Source organism: Bombina bombina, chromosome 3 (genome assembly GCF_027579735.1).
Source record: "Bombina bombina isolate aBomBom1 chromosome 3, aBomBom1.pri, whole genome shotgun sequence".
NCBI classification, from domain to species: domain Eukaryota; kingdom Metazoa; phylum Chordata; class Amphibia; order Anura; family Bombinatoridae; genus Bombina; species Bombina bombina.
In genome coordinates, this window is record NC_069501.1 from 1,198,690,132 (window position 1) to 1,198,712,966 (window position 22,835).

General features: G+C 36.1%; 1 protein-coding gene across 1 annotated transcript in view; it reads left to right on the forward strand.

Moving 5' to 3' along the window:
• The first annotated feature begins 11,441 nt into the window (after positions 1-11,441).
• The window catches only part of RAB38 (RAB38, member RAS oncogene family), a 188,679-nt gene continuing 177,285 nt past the window's right edge, over positions 11,442-22,835 (forward strand). Inside the window, exon 1 of the mRNA XM_053705073.1 lies at positions 11,442-11,721. Within this exon, the coding sequence (XP_053561048.1) occupies positions 11,520-11,721 (202 nt within the window). The 5' untranslated portion in view covers positions 11,442-11,519. The remainder of the gene's footprint in view (positions 11,722-22,835) is intronic.

Below are 22,835 nucleotides of genomic sequence, written 5' to 3' on the forward strand. Positions count from 1 at the left end.
TCTAAGTTTGTCAAGTATGTCATCCAATGGAGTCGCTACCTGTAAAGCCTCTTCCAGAGACTCAAACCAGTACGCCGCAGCAGCAGTGACAGGGGCAATGCATGCAAGGGGCTGTAGGATAAAACCTTGTTGAATAAATATTTTCTTAAGGTAACCTCTAATATTTTATCCATTGGATCTAAAAAAAAAAAGCACAACTGTCCTCGACAGGGATAGTAGTACGCTTTACTAGAGTAGAAACTGCTCCCTCCACCTTAGGGACTGTCTGCCATAAATCCCATGTCGTGGCGTCTATTGGAAACATTTTTCTAAAAATAGGAGGGGAAGAGAACGGCACACCTGGTCTATCCCATTCCTTATTAATAATTTCTGTAAACCTTTTAGGTATTTGGAAAAACATCAGTACACACCGGCACTGCAAAGTATTTATCCAGTCTACACAATTTCTCTGGCACTGCAATGGTATCACAGTCATTCAGAGCAGCTAAAACCTCCCTAAGCAACACGCGGAGGTGTTCAAGCTTAAATTTAAATGTAGAAATATTAGAATCAGGTATCTTTCCTGAGTCATTAACATCACCCACTGACTGAAGCTCTCTTTCCTCAGCTTCTGCATATTGTGAGGCAGTATCAGACATGGTTCTTAAAGCGTCAGTATGCTCTGCATTTTGTCTCACCTCAGAGCTATCTCGCTTACCTCTAAGTTAAGGTAGTCTGGCTAATACCGCTGACAGTGTATTATCCATGACTGCCGCCATGTCTTGTAAAGTAAACGCTATGGGCGCCCTATATGTACTTGGCGCCATTTGAGCGTCAGTCCCTTAAGCGGGAGTCAAAGGGTCTGACACGTGGGGAAAGTTAGTCGGCATAACTTCCCCCTTGTCAGATTCCTCTGGTTATACATTTTTTAAAGACAGAAAATGATCTTTATTGCATAAAATGAAATCAGTACATTTGGTACACATTCTAAGAGGGAGTTCCACCATGGCTTTTAAACATAATAAACAAGGAGTTTCTTCTATGTCAGACATGTTTATACAGAATAGCAATGAGACTAGCAAGCTTGGAAAACACTTTAAATCAAGTTAACAAGCAAATATAAAAAACGGTACTGTGCCTTTAAGAGAAACAAATTTTGTCAGAATTTGAAAAACAGTGAAAAAATGCAGTAAATCAAACGAAATTTTTACAGTGTGTATAATAGGCTAACAGAGCATTGCACCCACTTGCAAATGGATGATTAACCCCTTAGTTCAAAAAACGGATCAAAAAAATGAAATAGACGTTTTTTTAACAGTCACAACCAACTGCCACAGCAAGCTGTGGCCCTACCTTCCCCAATAAACAACTTTGGAAAGCCTTTGGGCCCTTTAGAGATGTCCTATAGCATTCAGAGGGCCTTTGAGGGAAGCTGGATGTCACAGTTTGTAATTTTAACTGCACCAACTGTAACTTTTATACTACAACAGTGGAAATTGTTTCTAGTCAAAATTTAAGCCAGCCATGTGGAAAAAACTAGGCCCCAATAAAGTTTTATCACCAAAGCATATATAAAAACGATTAAACATGCCAGCAAACGTTTTATATTGTAAATATTATAAGGGTATTACCCCTGGGAGTAAGCATGATACCAGTCGTTATTAAATCACTGTATTGAGGCTTAACTTACATTAATCCGGTATCAGCAGCATTTTCTAGTGTTTTCCATCCTAGAAAAAATTATAACTGCACATACCTGATAGCAGAATAAATTGCACGCCATTCTCTCGCTGAAGTTACCTCATCTGTGTAATCCCCTCAGACATATGTGAGAATAGCAATGGATCTTAGTTACAACCTGCTAAGATCATAGAAACCTCAGGCAGATTCTTCTTCTATTTACTGTCCTGAGATAAAATAGCACAACTCCGGTACTATTTAAAAATAACAAACTTTTGATTGAAGAAAATAAACTAGCTATATTTAACCACTCTCTCCTACAAAGTCCTAGCTTGTTGAGAGTTGCAAGAGAATGACTGGGTATGACAGTTAGGGGAGGAGCTATATTACAGCTCTGCTGTGGGTGTCCTCTTGCAACTTCCTGTTGGGAATGAGAATATCCCACAAGTAATGGATGATCCGTGGACTGGATACACCTTACAAGAGAAAAATAGTTATTTCTAATTTGCATTTATCTGTAATTATGATAATACAGTAAGCACCTAGATATTTAAAGCAAAACTTTAAAACTCAAAGCTGACAAGCAAAACAGGTTCTTATTTTCGGCACACACCATCTGTGTAAAGCAACTTAGCAAGTGAAAGATTCATTCAGACAAACTATGCTACTTTTATTAGCCAATTTTCAATTACTGGCTTTTCCATATTGATTCATGAAACTAATAAATTAATCACCTCAGCCATCTGTTTTCATCTGATAAATTTTCCCCAATGACTAAAGAGAAGAGAAGGAAATATGTTTATTAAAATTAAAGGGAAAATAATGAAGAAAATACACTTTATTCTTCTTTTAATTTATTTTTTATTTGTTCCATAATTAGAAAATATACAAAGAGACAGGACAAGAAAAAACACGCACAGCACCGCTCCAGACTCGGACCTGATCCTCCTTCTGTAGCCTAATCGCGAGTGAGTGCAGAGGTGAGATACTACGGATGGCTGAGGACTCCAAAAACCGTAAGGCCCGGTGCACGCTCAACGACTGAGCAAGCTGTAAATGCAAAAAGAAAAAAGCTGGTTGCACCCAGCTGGCTCAGTTATAAAAAGTACAAACTTTATTGGAAATAAATTAAAAATTGGCAAAGTGTGGAGGAATGGAGACCCAATCCTTAAAGTTGTCATTTTTCTGTGTGATAACTTCAAAGATTATAAAATCTGCACACAAAAGGATGCAATTATTCTTACTGTTTATGTGTTTATTTATGTTTTACATATTTTGTATAATAGCTTCCCATTATGATAACATAAACTGCTAATATAAAAAGTTTTACAGTTGTTGTTTGAAATAAATGGTAAACATATTGACAGGGGTAGATTTAACAAGCAGAGGATGCTACTTTCTACGCCCATCAGTTGTGGTTTCGCCAGAAACGTAAGTTAAGAAGCAACGGTCTTAAGACCACTGCTCCTTAACTTCTCCGCCACATAAAAGGTGGCGGACTGAAATAATCCTGATTTATTCTGATCGGAATGATTGACACCCTCTGCTAGCAGCCGATTGGCTGCCAGTGAGCAGAGGACAGCATTGCACAAGCATTTCGCCAGAAATGCTTGTGCAATGATAAATGCCGACAGCGTATGCATTTAGTGATGTCGAGTCGTTATAGCGAATCATGTCCGCTCGCCATTTAATAAATTTACCCCATAAAGTTACCAGTGAGACATCTTGCTTAAAGAGATATCAAAGTAAAGAAAAAGCTCTAATATGTTATAGAATTTTATTATTGCTTGAATATAATTATGTGTTTAACCCCTGCAAAAGGAATTTAAACACATAGTTAAAGTCAGCTCTAGAGCAGCAATGCATTACTAGGATCTAGCTGAACAGATTTGGTTAGTCAATGATAACAGATACATTTGTAAAGCTACCAATCACCACTCAACTTCTACTAGTACTTTGCTGCTGCTGAGCATAGGTACTGCACATATGTCTTTCAATAAAGTTATACCAGGGATACAAATTTAAAAATGGTTTACAATTACTTGCATACTTTTGGCTTTCACGTCCCTTTTAAAATTATATTTTGTTATTTAAAACATTAGTAGAGTAGTTGTATGTGAGCAAATAATATGTATGCTCTTTCCTCTTTGAAAGGACTTTCATAGTCCTACATAATTTTACTGCCGCAAAGTCCATAGAAATATTTTTCAGCATTCTTTTATACCATGGGTATTTAAAGGGACAGTTCGCTGTAAAATTGTTTTCCCTGAATGTGTTCCCCATGACTTAATCAAAAAAGTGAAAAAGTTCTGGCTTAATGCTGTGGCCATATACCGTGTGTATGAAGAAGCAGTCTGTGGCTCTGATAACGCAACTTGAATGTCGGGTCAAAGCAAATAAGCAAGCAGATAAGCAAGTCAGCAGTTGATACTGTATACGATACTCTGTGTTAAGTGAACACTCACCCTGTTAGCCTCGTTGCCACCTCGAACATCCACTGTGTGCGGAAACAGAGTAACTCACTCTGACTGCTCGATCAGTGGTGTATCACGAAACAGGATCTGTATTGTGGCCGCAGTCCAATTCCACTCACTCCTGTGAGGATATAGACTCTGCGGCACTCTTGATCCTTTGCTAGTTCTGGAACTCCTTTGAGGCAATAGCGTAGAGGGCTTCTCTCCAATCACATCGGAGACAGGTGAGTCACGTGAAAGCTTCAACCAATCCGGTGCAGAGTTTGACTTGCAACAAAATTCAACCCGAAAACTTGCACAGAGCTGTCAATATAAACAAACCACCGAGGGTACCTGTAATATTGCTGTTGGAATCGGGATACAAAAAAGAATTCCTTGTAATCCAAGTTAATGATAAAGCAAAAGAGAGAAGAATGTCCCGAACCTCAGAATTAGTAAATAAAAATTGGCTTTATTGTAACAAATTTAAAATGGACATGGTAAGCACACAGACAAGAAAGGATTTACGCGTTTCAGCCTGAGCCGTAGTCATAATCCTGATCAGACACAGGTGTGTGCCGTTTAAAAAGGGTTAGTATGTATTGGTTATTGGTTAGTGCTAAACACACCCCTATTAACCATTAGTATGTCAGAACCTGCACAACAAACAATATCTACAAATAGGCAAATATCACAGGAAATGGGGTTAGACCAAATTAAATTAAATTACAAGTGATGATAATTCATTGTTTTCACAAGAAATGGGTGGTTGTTCATAGAGCATATAAAAAAACAAGTAAAATATGCAGATTTACGTATACACATACAAATATGCTATTAATTCAGGGATCCAAGATGAGGTGTTTCAGTGGAACACAGCAAATATATACAAACAAAAGCACATATCATCACATTATGTGGTTGCACTTAGTAAGGAGCGGATGATAACAAGATAAAATAACAATTGAAAAACACATCCAAATAAAAATCATTACATATCTTAGAATCTGTTGTATGGCATAATTATGCATACTGAAAAGATAAGTTAAGAAAAGAATGTGTATTATGCTTGGTGATTTGAGCAACTAACAACCCATAAAGAGTGGATGAGTAATCAAGTGATCCTCCAAATATAATGAGATAGATGATATTATTATTGTTTCATCACCTATATTTATAGTAAAGACACAAGAATACTACATTTGTTGTCTAAACTAACCCCCTCTTGTGGCACTAGAATATGTGAAGCAAAGAAGAGTATATGGCTAGTGTAGTATATATATAATTTATTTGCTGTGATGCTGTGGGATACTGGACCATGAAGCTGCTCTTTCCAATGGTTAATAATATCAAACTCGGAATTGAAACCATATGGTACCTGAGTATGCAGCTTCATGATCCAGTAAATTTCTTGCCTGGCTAGGATTTGGTCTTTGTTGCCTCCTCTGGGGGGTAAGCGTATAGTTTCAATACCTCTCCACTTAAAAGATTTAACAAATTTTCTGTGTACCTCAATAAAGTGCCTTGAGAGGGCGGAGCAAGGTTTTTCATATTTGATGTATCCTAAATGTTCTCGTATTCGAGTCCTAACTTCTCTGCTCGTCATACCCACATATTGTTGGGAATGTTCAAGGCACTCAATGAGGTACACCACATAGTTACACATAATATGCAACCACATCATGTGATGATATGTGCTTTTGTTTGTATATATTTGCTGTGTTCCACTGAAACACCTCATCTTGGATCCCTGAATTAATAGCATATTTGTATGTGTATACATAAATCTGCATATTTTACTTGTTTTTTGATATGCTCTATGAACAACCACCCATTTCTTATGAAAACAATGAATTATCATCCCTTGTAATTTAATTTAATTTGGTCTAACCCCATTTCCTGTGATATTTGCCTATTTGTAGATATTGTTTGTTGTGCAGGTTCTGACATACTTATGGTTAATAGGGGTGTGTTTAGCACTAACCAATAACCAACACATGCTAACCCTTTTTAAACGGCACACACCTGTGTCTGATAAGGTTTATGACTACGGCTCAGGCCGAAACGCGTAAAACTTTTCTTGTCTGTGTGCTTACCATGTCCGTTTTAAATTTGTTACAATAAAGCCAATTTTTATTTACTAATTCGGAGGTTCGGGACATTCTTCTCTCTTTTGCTTCCCCATGACTTGTTATACCAGCTGCAGCATATAAAATTAATGAGAAATTGCTCATTTATGCTTCTTTTTGCAAAATAAATTGCTGGATTTGCTATTTGAATCCACAGCCTATCAAAATAGGCCTGACAGATCAGATCTCATTATCTTATCACTCAAATGCTTCCATTTCTTATCTCTGTCTCTGTACAATACTTAGGAAGAACAATTGAAAGTGAACATTTAAGAGCTTTATCTCTTCCACTGTGTGTGTAATTTCTTCTGCTGGCTGTGTTTGCATAGTTTCTCGATAGCATATACCAAGGTATATAAACTTTCAGTATAGGTAGGGATACTACAGGCTAAATCAGATTTTTCAAATGACAATATAAAGGCTAAGGAGCTATTTCTAAACAATTTAATACAATCCATCATGTAAAGTCGATCTTTGCAACAAATTAAAGGAGGGAAAGTTTTTGGGTAAACTGTCCATTTAATCTTTTCTTAGATTGTTTAGATATGCCTCTTAAAACAATTACAACTTTATAAGACTTCTTATTCAAACAGCTTTATATACTCTCAGATCCTTAATAATTATTTGGGGCATGTTGGCTAGAGATGTGCACCCGCAAAAAATGTGTCTCGTCCAAATCTTTTGTAACGAAAATTTGTGGAAATTGTTTGCCCGAATATTCGTTGACTGCACTATTCTGTATTCGTTTTGTTTAAAACTAAACAAATCCTGAATATTCGTTAAACTTTTACAAATGTAAATGCTTAAAAGATACAGATGAAGGGGCGGAGCCAGGCGTGCATCTGAGCAGACGTGTATCACCACAGCTCCGGTTCTAAGCTGACAAATTTAATAATTTTAGTTGCTCAGGGCTGTCTAAATTATGCTTTGGCTGCAGCTACGACTGTGAGAAGACAAAATGGAAAACCCTACTCCTAAGGAAACAGCCTTAATTGAGCAGATCGACATCTACTTCCACAGTGCAGGCAGCCTTGGGAATATTGAGCAGCGACCATTTTAACATCCAAGTAGCACCCCGACTGCTGTCTAGTGACCACCTGTAACGGACGGAATCAGACGAAGGCTTCTGATACACATGGAATCAGCTGATATCCTCCGAGCTATGGAGGGGCTTCTATGCGATCACTTTCGCAAAATGGAGAAGCACATGGCAGCGGCATTCAGCTCAAGCCTGGGACCCGTTTTGAAAGCCCACTTGGAGCCCGGTGCTGACGATGGGGATCCTTGTGTTGGTCTCTTATACCCCACCGGCCAGAAAAAAACCCGAGTCCATCCAGGGCACAGCAGCAGAAGATTCTCAGATAAACGCCCTGGCAATACTGTGCACTCACCTTAAGGGAGAAATTAGGGGACCACACTCAACTGAACAAGCTCACATTACTGATACACATGGGCTGACTAAGAGGGACTATACAGAAGCAACCAAGGATAGATTGGGGAGACGGAAATATATGAATACCCATTATGTTTTAGCTAGTTGGTGGCATGGACATGGTTGCATTCATACTGTACAATATTATCTGCCTGCCACGCATCTGGAAGTGACTTCTAATCTACCCATTGTTTCACCCAGAAGCATCGCCCAAGTAGAGGAAGAAGTGCAACTGCCACTGCCACCCGTTCAGCAACCCAGCTGCCACTGCCGCTATTTCCATTTTTTGGATTTGCAGTGGGACCCTGGAGGCATACTTTTCATGGATATCCCGAGGGGCTTTCAAGAATTTGGACTATAATTTTAGAGTAGCCACCTACTTGTAAGAGCCCCATTTAATGCACCGTTTTGGCTCTAGATCTCACCCAGTATATTCAGAAGGCATCTGTTGATGGATTATGCCCCAAGTGTGTGATAAAATTGTGGCAGACAAGCATCAGTTAGAGCACCTTACAGGGACAGACCTCACACTCCGTGTAACGGGTGAAGTTACATTTCTTTTCAAGGGCAAAATGACAGTCTTATTACACGGACTTGAAGTGGCTGGTAAAAGTTGTTTTACTCTCATTGCAGACTCATGCTGTTATTTATTTGGGACATTTGCTAACCTTCAATATTCTTAAGTAGTCAACTACATTAATGCTCTGTGTTACAAGTGCCAGATATTTTTTCATATGGCAGACCTAACCGCTACCCCAGCTGGGGAATATCTTCGTGTTTATTTCTAACTGATAAGCATGTTTCTAAAGTTGCAGTTTGCTGGAACCATTGATAGAGTAACCCTAGCACTGTCTTACTTTTATTGTTTTATGTCTAACATTGTCTGTTTAGTCACGCTGGTTTATTAAACAATTGTCGGTCATATACACATGATGAACACTGCCTACCAACTCCTCTTGGCACCGGGTAATGTGACAGTTGTTTATGCTATGAATTAATGGTTCATGCTTGTTTTACACTATGTTTCTGGTGACTTGGTTCATTTTTGTGTATCTTTCTCTATAGATCCTTTATACGTCATGGTTGGGAAAGCTTTATGTTACCTCCTTTAGTGATTTTGAATTTACTGTTTCCAGCATATATACCCCCTAAATGTAGAGCTGTTTAATTTTAGCGTTAGTGTTATCTGAGTTACTAATGATTCAGACTATCCATAGTCTTTTCATATAGTTTGTAACCCTTAATCTACTAGAGAAGTATATAAGTGTATTACATAAGTATCTAGGTCTATTGTTCATTAGGAAAGCCACTCCACATATGGATCTACGTAATTAGCATTATTCTTTTGTATATTATATCTGCTAGATGTCTCCACAAAAGTGTATTCTTCTGAATATTCTGCTACTTTTACATTTTAAAAGTTTCCTATGTCTCCATATACCTCTGTTGAAAGCTTGCTGCAAAAGTTTAATTTTTCATTTTATTCCTTTGGTACACCTTTAGGCTAGCACCAATAATCTTCTCTTAACAAATGGAGGTCGGGCTGCCGACGGCCGAGGCAGCAAGAATCTCTTCCTCATTACATTAGCAAGGTTCAAGTCCTAATTTACACTTAAGAGCTCTGAGAAAGGTTACTGCACATACATAAAGCTAGCTTTCAATCAGTGCTCTCATTGTAACCATCGAATATACAGATGCCATTATATGGAACATACTTGATATATTTTGCTTATCATACTCAAAATGCCACCTCCCCCCATAATAAACCTCCCAACTCAGGAGGGTTAACTATACAGTTTATCTTGCCTATACCGCACCCTAACTACTGTCTTTACAAGTAACCCTTGCAGTACAATATAATATTGACCTTATTTTCCCTTCCTAGCTTAGCAAGATTGCTTAGGAATCCAGCACAACATACCTACATATCTCACCATATTATTTATACATAGGAATGATACTTTCATTGTTGATATTATTTAAAATATCAATTGCTAACCTATTTTAAGTTTATAGGTCCACTCAAATTACTCATTTTCCTCTCCTAGAGTTTGTTGCAAGTTTCAAGAGCTACAAGAGTTGCTCCAGTGTCAAGTGAGGAAACACATTGTGTTCAGATTATGTAAAAAAGAAAAAGAGGTTCCAATCTTCTGCATAGTATTATCTATAATGTGAATTTTATTTATCTATATGGAAGCCGTCAAATTGAAATGTACCATTTATGTTTGTCTTATGATATGATATTTCATATAAGTTGTATTGTTTTCGCACAACCTCAATAAAAATCAATATGTAAAAAAAAAAAAAAAGCTACATGCGAAAAAGTTAAATTGTAGTTTTATACTTACCTTTTATTCATTAGTTCTCCTAAAGTGTCCTGGGAGCCTCTGCGCTAAGCCTTCTGTACCCATGTCTAGGGCTCTGTGAATAAGAGGAATGGCTTAGTGTGGCTCTCCAGGGCACAAAAGGTAAGTAGTAATTTTCATCAGTATTTTTTATTTCTTTAAATTTTGTTGGTGCATTCATTCAGATAATCCTTTTGTTAAAACAAAACGAATATCTGATTTTTGTTACGAATTTAGATTCGTAAGGAAACACCTGCACATCTCTAATATTGGCCTAGATTACAAGTGGAGCACAAAAATATTAGAACTATTGACACCTTTAATACTTTATTTTAATGTTTTACATGTGTTTTCTTATACTTTTCTTGTAGCCCTAACACACACTTTACTTCAGGTATCCAGTTGCACTCGTTTTTTAAGGGTTTATGTGTTGCATTTGAGTCATCCATTGAAACTATAAGACACAGCATGAGAACTAGCGCAGCAAAAGGGGTAAGTCGCACAGCAATAGGCTGCAAATTTAAATATATATGTATATAAATACTTACTGTATATATTTATGTGTAAGAATACCAAGAGAACAAAGCAAATTTGATGATAAAAGTAAATTAGAATGTTGTTTAAAATTACATGCCCTATTTTCATCATGAAAGTTTAATTTTTACTTGACTTTCCCTTGAAAGGGACAGTCTAGTCAAAATTAATCTTTCGTGATTCAGATAGGGCATGCAAATTTAAACAACTTTCCAATTTACTTTTATTATCAAATTTGCTTTGTTCCCTTGGTGGTATTTTTGAAAAGTTAAACCAAGACAGGCTCAAACTGATGTCTAAAACTGTTGAAAACTGCCTCTTAGCTCAGAGCATTTTGAAAGTTTTTCACAGTTAGACAGCGCTAGTTCATGTGTGTCATATAGATACCATTGTGCTCACTCCCGTGGAGTTATTTAGGTGTCTGCCCTGATTGGCTAACCTGCATGTCTGTCAAAAGCACTAAGATTAGGGGGCACTCTGCAGAGGTAATACAAGGTAATCACAGAGGTAATACGTGTATTAATATAACTGTGTTAGTTATGCAAAACTGGGGAATGGGTAATAAAGGTATTATATATCTTTTTAAACTATAAAAATTCTGTAATAGGCTGTCCCTTTAAGTACTATGTCCGTTTAACTCTCCGTTAACACAGTTGTTTAACACATATTTACAACCAACAGTTTGTGCAAAATCTGATCTGCAATCTAAACTGATTTACAAACTTGTTAAGTCTGTACGTCTACAAAGAGATGACAGATATTTTATTATGCATGAGAATAATTCACTGCATTATGGTTGTTTCTCTCAGTTTCCTGGAGGTGTCCCACTATTTTTTTTATTTTTCAATGTTAATTCTTGTGTGTCTATCTTTGGTATTCCCTTTCCCTCCTCCTTTTCCTCCTCCTGACCCTGGCAAGATTCCACCACTGAGCATGAGATTAGTTTGCAAGAAGTTCGGGAACCAAGATGCAGAACATTCAGACTGAACACCTTTACAAAATCTTAGTAATTGGGGACCTGGGAGTCGGAAAAACCAGTATCATCAAACGTTATGTTCACCAGAATTTCTCTCCGCACTACAGGGCAACAATTGGGGTCGATTTTGCATTAAAAGTGATAAATTGGGACACAGACACTGTGGTGCGATTACAGTTATGGGATATTGCTGGTAAGTGAGAAAAGCAAAAATATCAGCTAATTTTACTATCATATGTAAAAAAAAAGCACAGTTACCTTTTTTAAAATGATTTTCATGTGTGGCTGTGTCAGTAAAGTAGTAAGGATTCATATTGATGCCTACATATTTATATTTTTGCACAATTATTCCCTAAAATTACAAGCTTTTCTGAGTTTGTTCTCTTGCTTTAATTTTTTTACAATGTTAAATAATATATGTACTTATTGTAAATGTTTTGTTCAGACCATGTTTTATCATGTTGAACTTGTTAGAAATTGTCAGAATTATATAACTGTATTTTAAAGGATAAAAAAATAAAAAAAATCAATTAGACCTTTAGGAATCGAGAATATCATTTTTAATAACCCCAGCTGTTTTATGTACCTTTAAAAAAAAATAGAGAAATGTGTCAAATTGCTATGTTTATTTGTATAATAATTATATATATATATATATATATATATATATATATATTTATTTATTTACTTTTTATATATACTGTTATACTGACATGTTTCATGTTTGTTTGATTTGATACATAAGGGATAATTAGCAAGAGTCTGGACATGTAGTGGATAAATTAAATTATAAAGGAGCTGTTAAAAGTCACAGTTCAAAAGTAAATTCCTCTCTCTCTGCTTAACCACAATGTTAAAAATGTTGACAGTGTACTATCAGTGTAATTTGACTATATATTGTATTTCTTCTGTATTTACCAGTTATTCATCAGTTAATATAACTGTGCATTATTTTAATCTATCCATCCATCTATCAATCTATCTATCTATCTATCTATCTATCTATCTATCTATCTATCTATCTTATCTATCTTTCTACAATATATATAGATAAATAATATATAATTGAGAAAAGTATGTATTAAAGGGACATGAAACCCACATTTTTTCTTTCATGATTTAGAAAGAGAATGCAATTCTAAACATCTTTCTAATTTACTTCTATTATCTAATTTGTTTTATTTTCTTGATATTCTTTGCTGAAAAGCATATCTAGATATGCTCAGTAGCTGCTGATTGGTTGCTGCACATAGAAGCCTTGTGTGATTGGCTCACCATGTGCATTGCTTTTTCTTCAACTAAGGATATCTAAAAAATTAAGCAAAATAAATAATAGAAGTAAATTGTAATGTTGCTTAAATTTGTATTCTCTATCTGAATCATGAAAGAAAGATTTTGGGTTTAGTGGCCCTTTAAATTGTAGATTATACTAAATAGTTTTCTCAAAAGATTAATAATTCTTCCTTTTGCATTTGATTGGATATGCTTAATGCTGTTCTGTGCAGATGGATTCAAATGTATACAACTTAGAAAACCTTACATTCAATTATAGGTTAAACACAACAAAAGCTATTAAAATTCACAACTTTAAAAATGTAATTTTCTTTAATTTAAACTTAAAGATATATAAAGAAATAAAAAAGTTATATTTTACTAATCAAATAAAATACAGATACTTTATGGAAACTATTATTTAATACATCATAATTGTTTTAAATGACTTGTTCGTAGACAATATATTTACTGCAGTTATTTGGGAACAAATAATACATGTCTTTTAACTACATTTTTTATATTTATGACAGTCAATGTCAGATTATACTGGGGTAAAAAAAGACGATTTCCTTTCACACAATGCAGACTTGTTTGAGTTGGTTCAAGTCATGTGTTGTCAGATCAGATGATACAAATCTATGGTCAACTGTAGAGTTTAAAAAACAGCAAATGTCAAACTCAGCAGACAAATTAAATCCTTTCTGTATTTGCCATAAAGAACGCTACAAAAAACATGAAAAATATGTAATTTTATTTTTTTTAATAAAATTAGTTTAAGCTTGTGATGTATTAACATAGCTACAATTTTTTTAAAGTTTGATAATATAAGACATTGAATATATCTTTGCATACAATAAGTCACACAGCTTCTGTTTATATGGATAGTAAAGTCCAAATTAAACATTCATGATTCAGATAGGGCATGTCATTTTAAACAACTTTCTATACTTTTATCATCAAATTTGCTTTTATCTCTTTGGTATTCTTAGTTGAAAGCTAAACCTAAGTAGGCTCATATGCTAATTTCTAAGCCATTGAAGGCTGTCTCTTATCTGAATGCATTTGACAGTTTTTCACAGCTAGAGGGCATTAGTTCACGTGTTCCATATAAATAGCATTGTGCTCATGCACGTGGAGTTATAGTATTCAAGTCTGTCAAAAGATCTGAGATAAGGAGGCAGTCTGCAGAAGCTTAGATACAAGGTAATTACTGAGGTAAAAAGTATATTTTCTATAATAGTGCTGGTTATGCAAAACTAGGGAATAGTAAATAAAGGGATTATTTACTAACCCTTTAAATTGAAAATATCTTAGGTTGCAAATGATGTAGTTGTAAAATTTATGAATGAAAGTTAATGCCCACTGTCTTGATTAGCACATCACGTTCACAAGCTGTATGGAATTTTTTGTAGGATTATATTAGTTAAAGCAAATCATTTCAAGTATGTTACACATGTATTTTGCTAAAATGTGACACAGTTAATCCTCATTACTTATTGTAAATTAACTTTAGTTAATTCCAAGGTTTGTTCTCATACAAAGAAAGGAAATTCCCAGGTTGAATGGATCAATTTTTGGATTATATTAAACTTCCATAAACTTTATAATAACAAATTCTCTAGTTATTAAGTTAAAGCTCATAAATAACATTGTTTAGTATCATTACAATTGTACAGTGTTAGGTTACTTTTCCCAAAAGGATGCTGAATTTCATTCTAAAATTTGCATTTTAATAAAAAAAATAATACTGCTGAGTTTTTATTTTTATTGAAAGGGCCTCTCTGTAAAGGTGAGATCGGCGCTGCAGAATTTTGTGGAGCTATACAAATAAATAATAATAATATTATTATTATTATTATTATTATTATTAATAATAATAATAATAATAATAATAATAATAATGTTGGAAATTCATTGAGCATAGCTTCATACAAAACTTTTCCAGCTTAACCCTTTCACTTTTCAGAGAAAAACTTGACCAAAATACTGGATATATTTTTATTTTTTTTTCATTTTTGCTATCACTCTTTAAACAGAAATAGATCTTTTGTTTTTTGATTTACCTATGAAAACTGTATATATTTTTTTAAAAGACAACCCAATGTATTGATCTAGGCCCATTTTGATATATTTGATGCCACTATTTTTCCACCAAATACAATCATATATATATAAAAAAAATGTTAAATGTTTTTTTGCAAACTTTTGGTTTCTCACTGAAATTATTTACACACAGCTACTGCAGTCATAAGACAAATTGTTTTAAAAGCTTCTCTGTGGTCTTCTATGTTCAGAAACAGCAGGCATGCTTGGCTTTGCCATTGCTTTTTTGGCAATTAGAAGGCGCACCACACTTCTAAAATTCCCAGCAGTGAAGGGGTTAATCAGCTAGTAAGGTTAATATTTGCTCATGTGTAAGGATTACCCTTCCACCTGACACCTCCCAACCCACTGATCCCTCCCAAACAGCTTACTTTCCCCCCAATACACACACTGGTCACCATCATCTTAGGTACTGGCAGACTGTCTGCTAGTATGCAGTTTAGGGCTTATTTTTTAAATACATATTTAATTATTTATAATTTCTGTAGTGTAGGGATCCCTCCTTATCTTCCCTTCTCCCTGATACAACCAAACAGCTCTGTATACCCTCTCACTGTCCCGGCCATATTGGTCAATCTGGCAAACAGTCTGCCAGTATCAAATTATAATTTTATTAAAATGCTAATTTATTTGATATTTTTTCTGTAGTGTAGGTATCCCCCTCACCCTCCTGCCCTCCCCTCTGTTGTGTGTAGTCTTTGCCCACCCGCCTCCCTCTCATCACTCCCACTCTGCACTAACAGAGGATCATTACAGAAAGTAACACAGACAGTGTCAATCTCTAACAATCGGCGGCCTGGCTTCATATGGTAGCCAAACCAGGAGCACAATCTTTCCTCAGTTACCATATGAAGGCAGATGACTTCTGCCCCCTGGTTGCAGTTACCAGCTTTTTAAGTTGACAGCAGGGACCTCAACATGTGCCTCTGAGCCCCCTGAGAGAAACTTCACAAGAGAGATTGTCTTGAGAAAGGCTCACTGAAGTAGCCGAAATGTTGACTTTCAGATGATCTTATATGCTTAATAAAGATATTGTTTCAATGTTATAAAGACCTGTGAGTGCCCTCCTTTGTGTCTGTGAGATATATATATATATAGATATATATATATAGATATATATATATATATATATAAGCACAAGAAGCTTTTGTAATTATAAGACTGTTACCAAATTGTTGCATAAGAAAAGATTTACTTTGTGACATTAAATATAGAACCCATTAAAAAGCAAATGGTCTACACATTCAGCTTGGTAGTCCAAATAAAAATTGCTATAAAGAGAGAGAGCACAGATTATTTTATATCTAATTGCTGTTAAATAATTTGTTTTAGTTAAAACCTAAATAAATTTAAATGTTTAATACGTACTACATTGCAAGGAATTGCATAAACACCATATTATAAGTGGAGTGGTTTTTAATGCTCCTGCTCAAGTGCTAAATCCAATAGAAGTAAGCTTTTTGTGCGCATTGGGTAGCTATTACAAGTTGAAAGTAAACTGTTTTCGCTCGCCCGCTAACCTGATGCGCATAAAAAGCGAACTTAGAATAACATATTACCCCATATAAGTCAATGGAGCAAAATAGTGAAAAAAAAAACTTACTTACACCCTACTCGTGTGCAAACCCGAGCACATATTCTCAAGTGCGCTAACCTGACATGAAAATATTAATATTAAAAAAAAATTAACGAACTGCCCGCACAAAATATTAAAAAAAATAACCACCTACACAAAGTATTAAGAAAAAAAAAATAAACATAACCGCCCGTACTAAGTATTAACAAAAAGAAACTAAACATTAAAATCGCTAAACACCCACAACGTCAAGTACATAAATTATAATATTAACTCCTAAACCGCCAAACCCTACAACGCCAAGTAACTAATTATACTATTAACCTCTAAACCGACAAACCCCCACATCGCAATAAACCTAATTAACCTATTAACCCCTAAACCGCCAACCCCCCACATCGCAATAAACCTAATTAACCTATTAATACCTAAACCCGCCAACCCCACACAATGGAAATAACTAATTACTAAGCCCCCTAACCTAACACCCCCTAAATTAACCTCAATTACTACTAAATTACAATTAAAATAAAAAATCCTAACATTAAATTACAAAAAATAAAAAAGTCTAACATTACAGAAAAAAATAAAGAAAATTATCAAAAATAAAAAAAATTAAACCCCATCCCTATGAAAATAAAAAAGCCCCCCCAATAAAAACACCCCTAATCTAAACTAAACTACCAATAGCCCTTAAAAGGACCTTTTGTATGGCATTGCCCTAAGCTAAGTTAACCAAACCCCCAAAATAAAAAAAACTAAAACTAAAAAAAACTAAACTACCCATTTCCCCTAAAGGGGCATTTATATGGGTAATCAGTAGAAACAGAGCCTCACCTAGCAGGCTAGGAGTAAGGCAAATAGCCGATACCGGTCAGCCTTTGTTTCTACTGATTATCTCTGTTATTTTATCCACGGGGTCATTATAGCCTTTCAAATTTAAATAAAGCATATGATATTTGCCCACTTTCTTGGTGCTCCTGTAGTTTTTAGTAAATTGGAGTATATTTTTGGCTATCAGCGAGCACATTGATAGTGGGTGTAACTGTGGAGGGGAGGTGCTTTTTACTGCAGATGACGAGTCCTAACTAAGGGGATGGAGAGGACAGTACAGAGCATCTAGAAGTGTTGTCAGCAAAGAGGTGAGCATACCTGCAAAGGGATCATGCTGAACTTACTAATTTGCAAAAGGAAAGTCCTTGACATTTCGGGCACAGAATCCAGGAGTGGTGAGTCACTTTGACTTTGTTTCTAATATACATATCCACATATGTGTTTGAACTTTCCCTTGGAATTGAATAGAGAGGGGGAGAAGGGAAATACTCTTTCTATTGGACAGTCAGTCTGATGCAGTTTCCTAATGGGATTTTTCTGAATATTTATTTAAATAATACAAGTGCACACACCATACATTTTCCCAGAGCATCTCTTGATTGCATTTATATGGGCATTGCCCTTAAAAGGGCATTCAGCTATTTTAAAAGCCCATTAAATCCCTAATCTTAAAAATAAAACCCCAAAAAATAAAAATAAATCCTAAATCTAACCCCTAAATAGGTACTTACCATTCCTGAAGTCTGGCAGAGAAGGTCTTCTTCCAGGTGGCTCCATCATCTTCTATCTTTATCTGGAGCGAAGACAGAGTGGAGGTGCAGAGTTGGCTTCCTTGATGCACGGATCCTCAGTGGTGGTTCTCATCGGCAGTCCTCAACTGCAGTCTTCAGCGGCAGCGGTCCAAAGCGGCGTGGAGCTCCTCTTCATGCGATCTTTCGCCGCACACTGAAGGTTAAATGCAAGGTACCCCATATTTATTGGGGTATCTTGCATCCCTATTGGCTGAAATTTTGAAATCAGTCAATAGGATGAGAGCTACTGAAATCTTATTTGCTGATTTGAACAGCCAATAGGATTTCAGTAGCTCTTATCCTATTGTCTGATTTCAAAATTTCAGCCAATAGGAATGCAAGGTACCCCAAATCGAATGCGGTACTTTTCTGATTTCAATCTTCAGTGAACGATGGACATCGGATAAAGAGGAGCCTCTACTCCGCCGTTAAGGACCGCCGCTGAGGATTCACGCATCTGGGAAGACAGCTCCACACCTCCGCTCTGCGCCGACCTTTGTTCCGGATGAAAATAGAAGATGGAGCCACCTGGAAGAAGACCTTCTCTGCCGGACTTCAGGAACAGCGAGTACCTATTTGGGGCTTAGTCTTAGGCTTTTTTTTTTAGATTAGGGTTTTTTAGGCTGGAAAAGAGCTAAATGCGCTTTTAAGGGCAGTAAAAGAGCTGAATGCCATTTAAGGGCAATGCCCATACAAATGCCCCTTTAGGGGCAATGGGTAGTGTAGGTTTTTTGTGTTAGGTTTTTTATTTTGGGGGGCATGATGGGTGGAAGTTTTACTGTTAGGGGGTAATTGGTAATTTGATTAGGTAAAAGAGCTATTTAACTTAGGGCAATGCCCTACAAAAGCCCTTTTAAATGGCTATTGGTAGTTTAGTATTAGATTTGGGGGTATTTTTATTTTTAGGGGGGATTTTTTTTAGGAGTATTAGTTTAGGTTTAAATTATTAATTTTGGATAGTTTTGTTTATTTTTTTCTGTAATTTTACATTTTTTATTTTATTTTATGTAATTTTAGCTTTGGGGTTTGTAGTTTGTTTTAAAATAGACTGCCCTCTGGGCAGGCTTATTGACTAGTATATATATATATATATATATATATATATATATATATATATATATATATATATGTCTAAATATTTATAGTATGTATTTATGTGTTTATATGTATTTATATGTGTAAATACATAAATGCACATATAAATACTGCAAGGGGTTAGGGTGCGTAAAACTCAGAATGCAGGAACAGATACACAGAACAATGAAAGTCTTTTTGAAAGCTTTACTGATTGATAAACAAAGGAACAGTTCAAATTGAAGATCACAGAAACAGCACGTTTGAAAATAGGCCTTATGCAAAACACTAAAGTCCAAAATAAGGTTCATTCTGTTTGCAGTAACTAAGTCCAATAGACACTGGTGCTAATATTAAACATAAAAGGATGAGGTTGTCACAGAATACCTGGCAGGTACAGCAGACACAGCTAGTGAGAGGAAAGTAGACACAGGTTTCTCAGCAGGCACAGAATACCCAGTGGGTACTGTTGATGAGACTGTCACAGGATACCAGATAGGTGCAGCTGGTACAGCTGGTTTGAGGAATACTGTCACTGGTAAAGTAGACACATGTTTCTAAGCAGACACAGGATAATTACCCAGCAGGTATTGTTGGAGAGACTGTGATGAGATACCAGATGGCTACAGCATGCACAGCTGGTTTGAAGAAGGCTGTCACTGGTAAAGTAGACACAGAATACTCATCAGGCACAGGATCCCCTAGCCGGTACTGTTGGTGAGACAGTTACGGGATACCAGATAGGTACAGCAGGCACAGCTGGTTTGAAGAAGACTGTCACTGGTATGGTAGACACATGTTTCTCAGCAGGCTTAGGGGACCCAGCGGGCAGCGGGTACTGTTGGTGAGACTGACAGGATACCAGATAGGTACAGCTTCAGGACAAGGTGAGCATACACAGGTATCAGGTTAGTCTACTTGGGTTTCAGGAACCAGGTGAGCATACGCAGGTGCAAGGTAAGTATGCTTGGTCTCTGGAATAAGGTGAGCATAAGTAGATACCAGTTAAGTATGCTTGGTCTCAGGAGCAAGGTGAGCATAAGTTGATACAAGTTAAGTATGCTTGGTCTCAGGAGCAAGGTGAGCATAAGTAGATACAAGTTAAGTATGCTTGGTCTCTGAGCAAGGAGAGCATACACAGGTATTAGGTAAGTATGCTTGGTATCAGGAGCAAGGAGAGCATACACAGGTATTAGGTAAGTATGCTTGGGTCTTCCTGATTAACCTAAGATACTGTAGACACAAAATTTCACAGAAAAGATTCGTATTACAACAAAATTTCAGTACTTATCTTTTGCTAAAATGCTATAAGACTATTTTAAGTTGATAAAAATAAATGGGAAAATAAAATCGATATACATTTTTTATGATCTATTGAAAGGGTGGCCAACCCACACATTTATTATTTTTTGTGTTTAATATCTGTAGATTTATTGGTGGTATTTTAGATAACTTTTAATACATTTCTCAGATTATTTCTGTTTGTTACATATTAATTGACATTTTGAAATTTAAAAATATATAGAGAGATCTAGTTGTTCTTTATTATCTGTTATAAGATATTAGCTACACAGCACATCTTTAAAAAATAAATAAAAATCTGATTTTTTAGAATTATTTTGTCTGTCTTGTGGGGGAGACCATTATTTTTTAAAAGTAGCCAGCCTATCTCTTGGGGCATAGTGGCCCCATTCACTATATAAATATATATATATATATATATATATATATATATATATATATATATATATATATATATATATATATATGTATATATATATATACACACTGCCTTGCAAAAGTATTCACCCCCCTTGGCATTTTTCGTGTTTTGTTGCCTCACAACCTGGAATTAACATGGATTGTTTGAGGATTTGAATCATTTAATTTACAGAACATGCCCACAACTTTGAAGATTTTTTTATTTTTTTTATTGTGAAGCAAACAACAAATAGGACAAAATAACAGAAAAAGTCAATGTGCATAACTATTCACCCCCCTAAAGTCAATACTTTATAGAGCCACCTTTTGCGGCAATCATACCTCCAAGTCGCTTTGGATAAGTCTCTATGAGCTTGCCACATCTTACCACTGGGATTTTTGCCCATTCCTCCTTGCAAAACTGCTCCAGCTCTTTCAAGTTGGATGGTTTGCGCTTGTGAACAGCAATCTTTAAGTCTGACCACAGAATTTCTATTGGATTGAGGTCTGGGCTTTGACTAGGCCATTCCAACACATTTACATGTTTCTCCTTAAACCACTCAAGGTGTTGCTTTAGCAGTGTGTTTGGGGTCATTGTCCTGCTGGAAGGTGAACCTCCATCCTAGCCTCAAATCACGCACAGAGTGGTACAGGTTTTGCTCAAGAATATCCCTGTATTTAGCACCATCCATCTTACCCTCAACTCTGACCAGTTTCCCAATCCTGGCTGCTGAAAACCATCCCCACAGCATGATGCTGCCACCACCATGTTTCACTGTGGGGATGGTGTTCTTTGGGTGATTTGATGTGTTGGGTTTGTGCCAGACATAGCGTTTTCTTTGATGGCCGAAAAGTTAAATTTTAGTCTCATCAGACCAGAGCACCTTCCTCCATACATTTTGGGAGTCTCCCACATGCCTTTTCGCAAACTCAAAACGTGCCATTTAGTTTTTTTGCTAAAAGTAATGGCTTTTTTCTGGTCACTCTGCCATAAAGCCCAACTCTATGGAGCGTACGGCTTATTGTCGTCCTATGTACAGATACTCCAGTCTCTGCTGTGGAACTCTGCAGCTCCTCCAGAGTTACCCTAGGTCTCTGTGCCACCTCTCTGATTAATGCCCTCCTTGCCCGGTCCGTGAGTTTTGGTGGGCGGCCGTCTCTTGGCAGGTTTGCTGTTGTGCCATGTTCTTTCCATTTGGTTATGATAGATTTGATGGTGCTCCTGGGGATCATCAAAGATTTGGATATTTCTTTATAACCTAACCCTGACTTGTACTTCTCAACAACATTGTCCCTTACTTGTTTGAAGAGTTCCTTGGTCTTCATTGCAGTGTTTGGTTAGTGGTGCCTCTTGCTTAGGTGTTGCAGCCTCTGGGGCCTTTCAAAAAAGGTGTGTATATGTAACGACAGATCATGTGACACTTAGATTGCACACAGTTGGACATCATTTCACTAATTATGTGACTTCTGAAGGTAATTGGTTGCACCAGAGCTTTTTATGGGCTTCATAACAAAGGGGGTGAATACATACGCACATGCCAATTTTCTGTTTTCTACTTCTAAAAAATTATTTTATGTATATATTTTTCTCATTTCACTTCACCAACTTAGACTATTATGTTCTGATCCATCACATACAATTCAGATTAATAAAACATTGAATTTAAGACTGTAATGTAAAAAAATAGGTAAAAAGTCAAGGGGGGTGAATACGTTTGCAAGGCATTGTATATATATATATATATATATATATATATATATATATATATATATATATATATATATATATTCCCAGCTGGCCAGCACTCACAAATCAAAGCAGCAACAACCCATGGTGCTTCCAAGCACACAAATAATCAGTAAAGAAATGGATGCACTCTCCGGGATTTTGTAATATCATCACCTTTTAGTGTAATGTTTAAGGGTTTTACCCTCTTATCAGACACTTCAAAA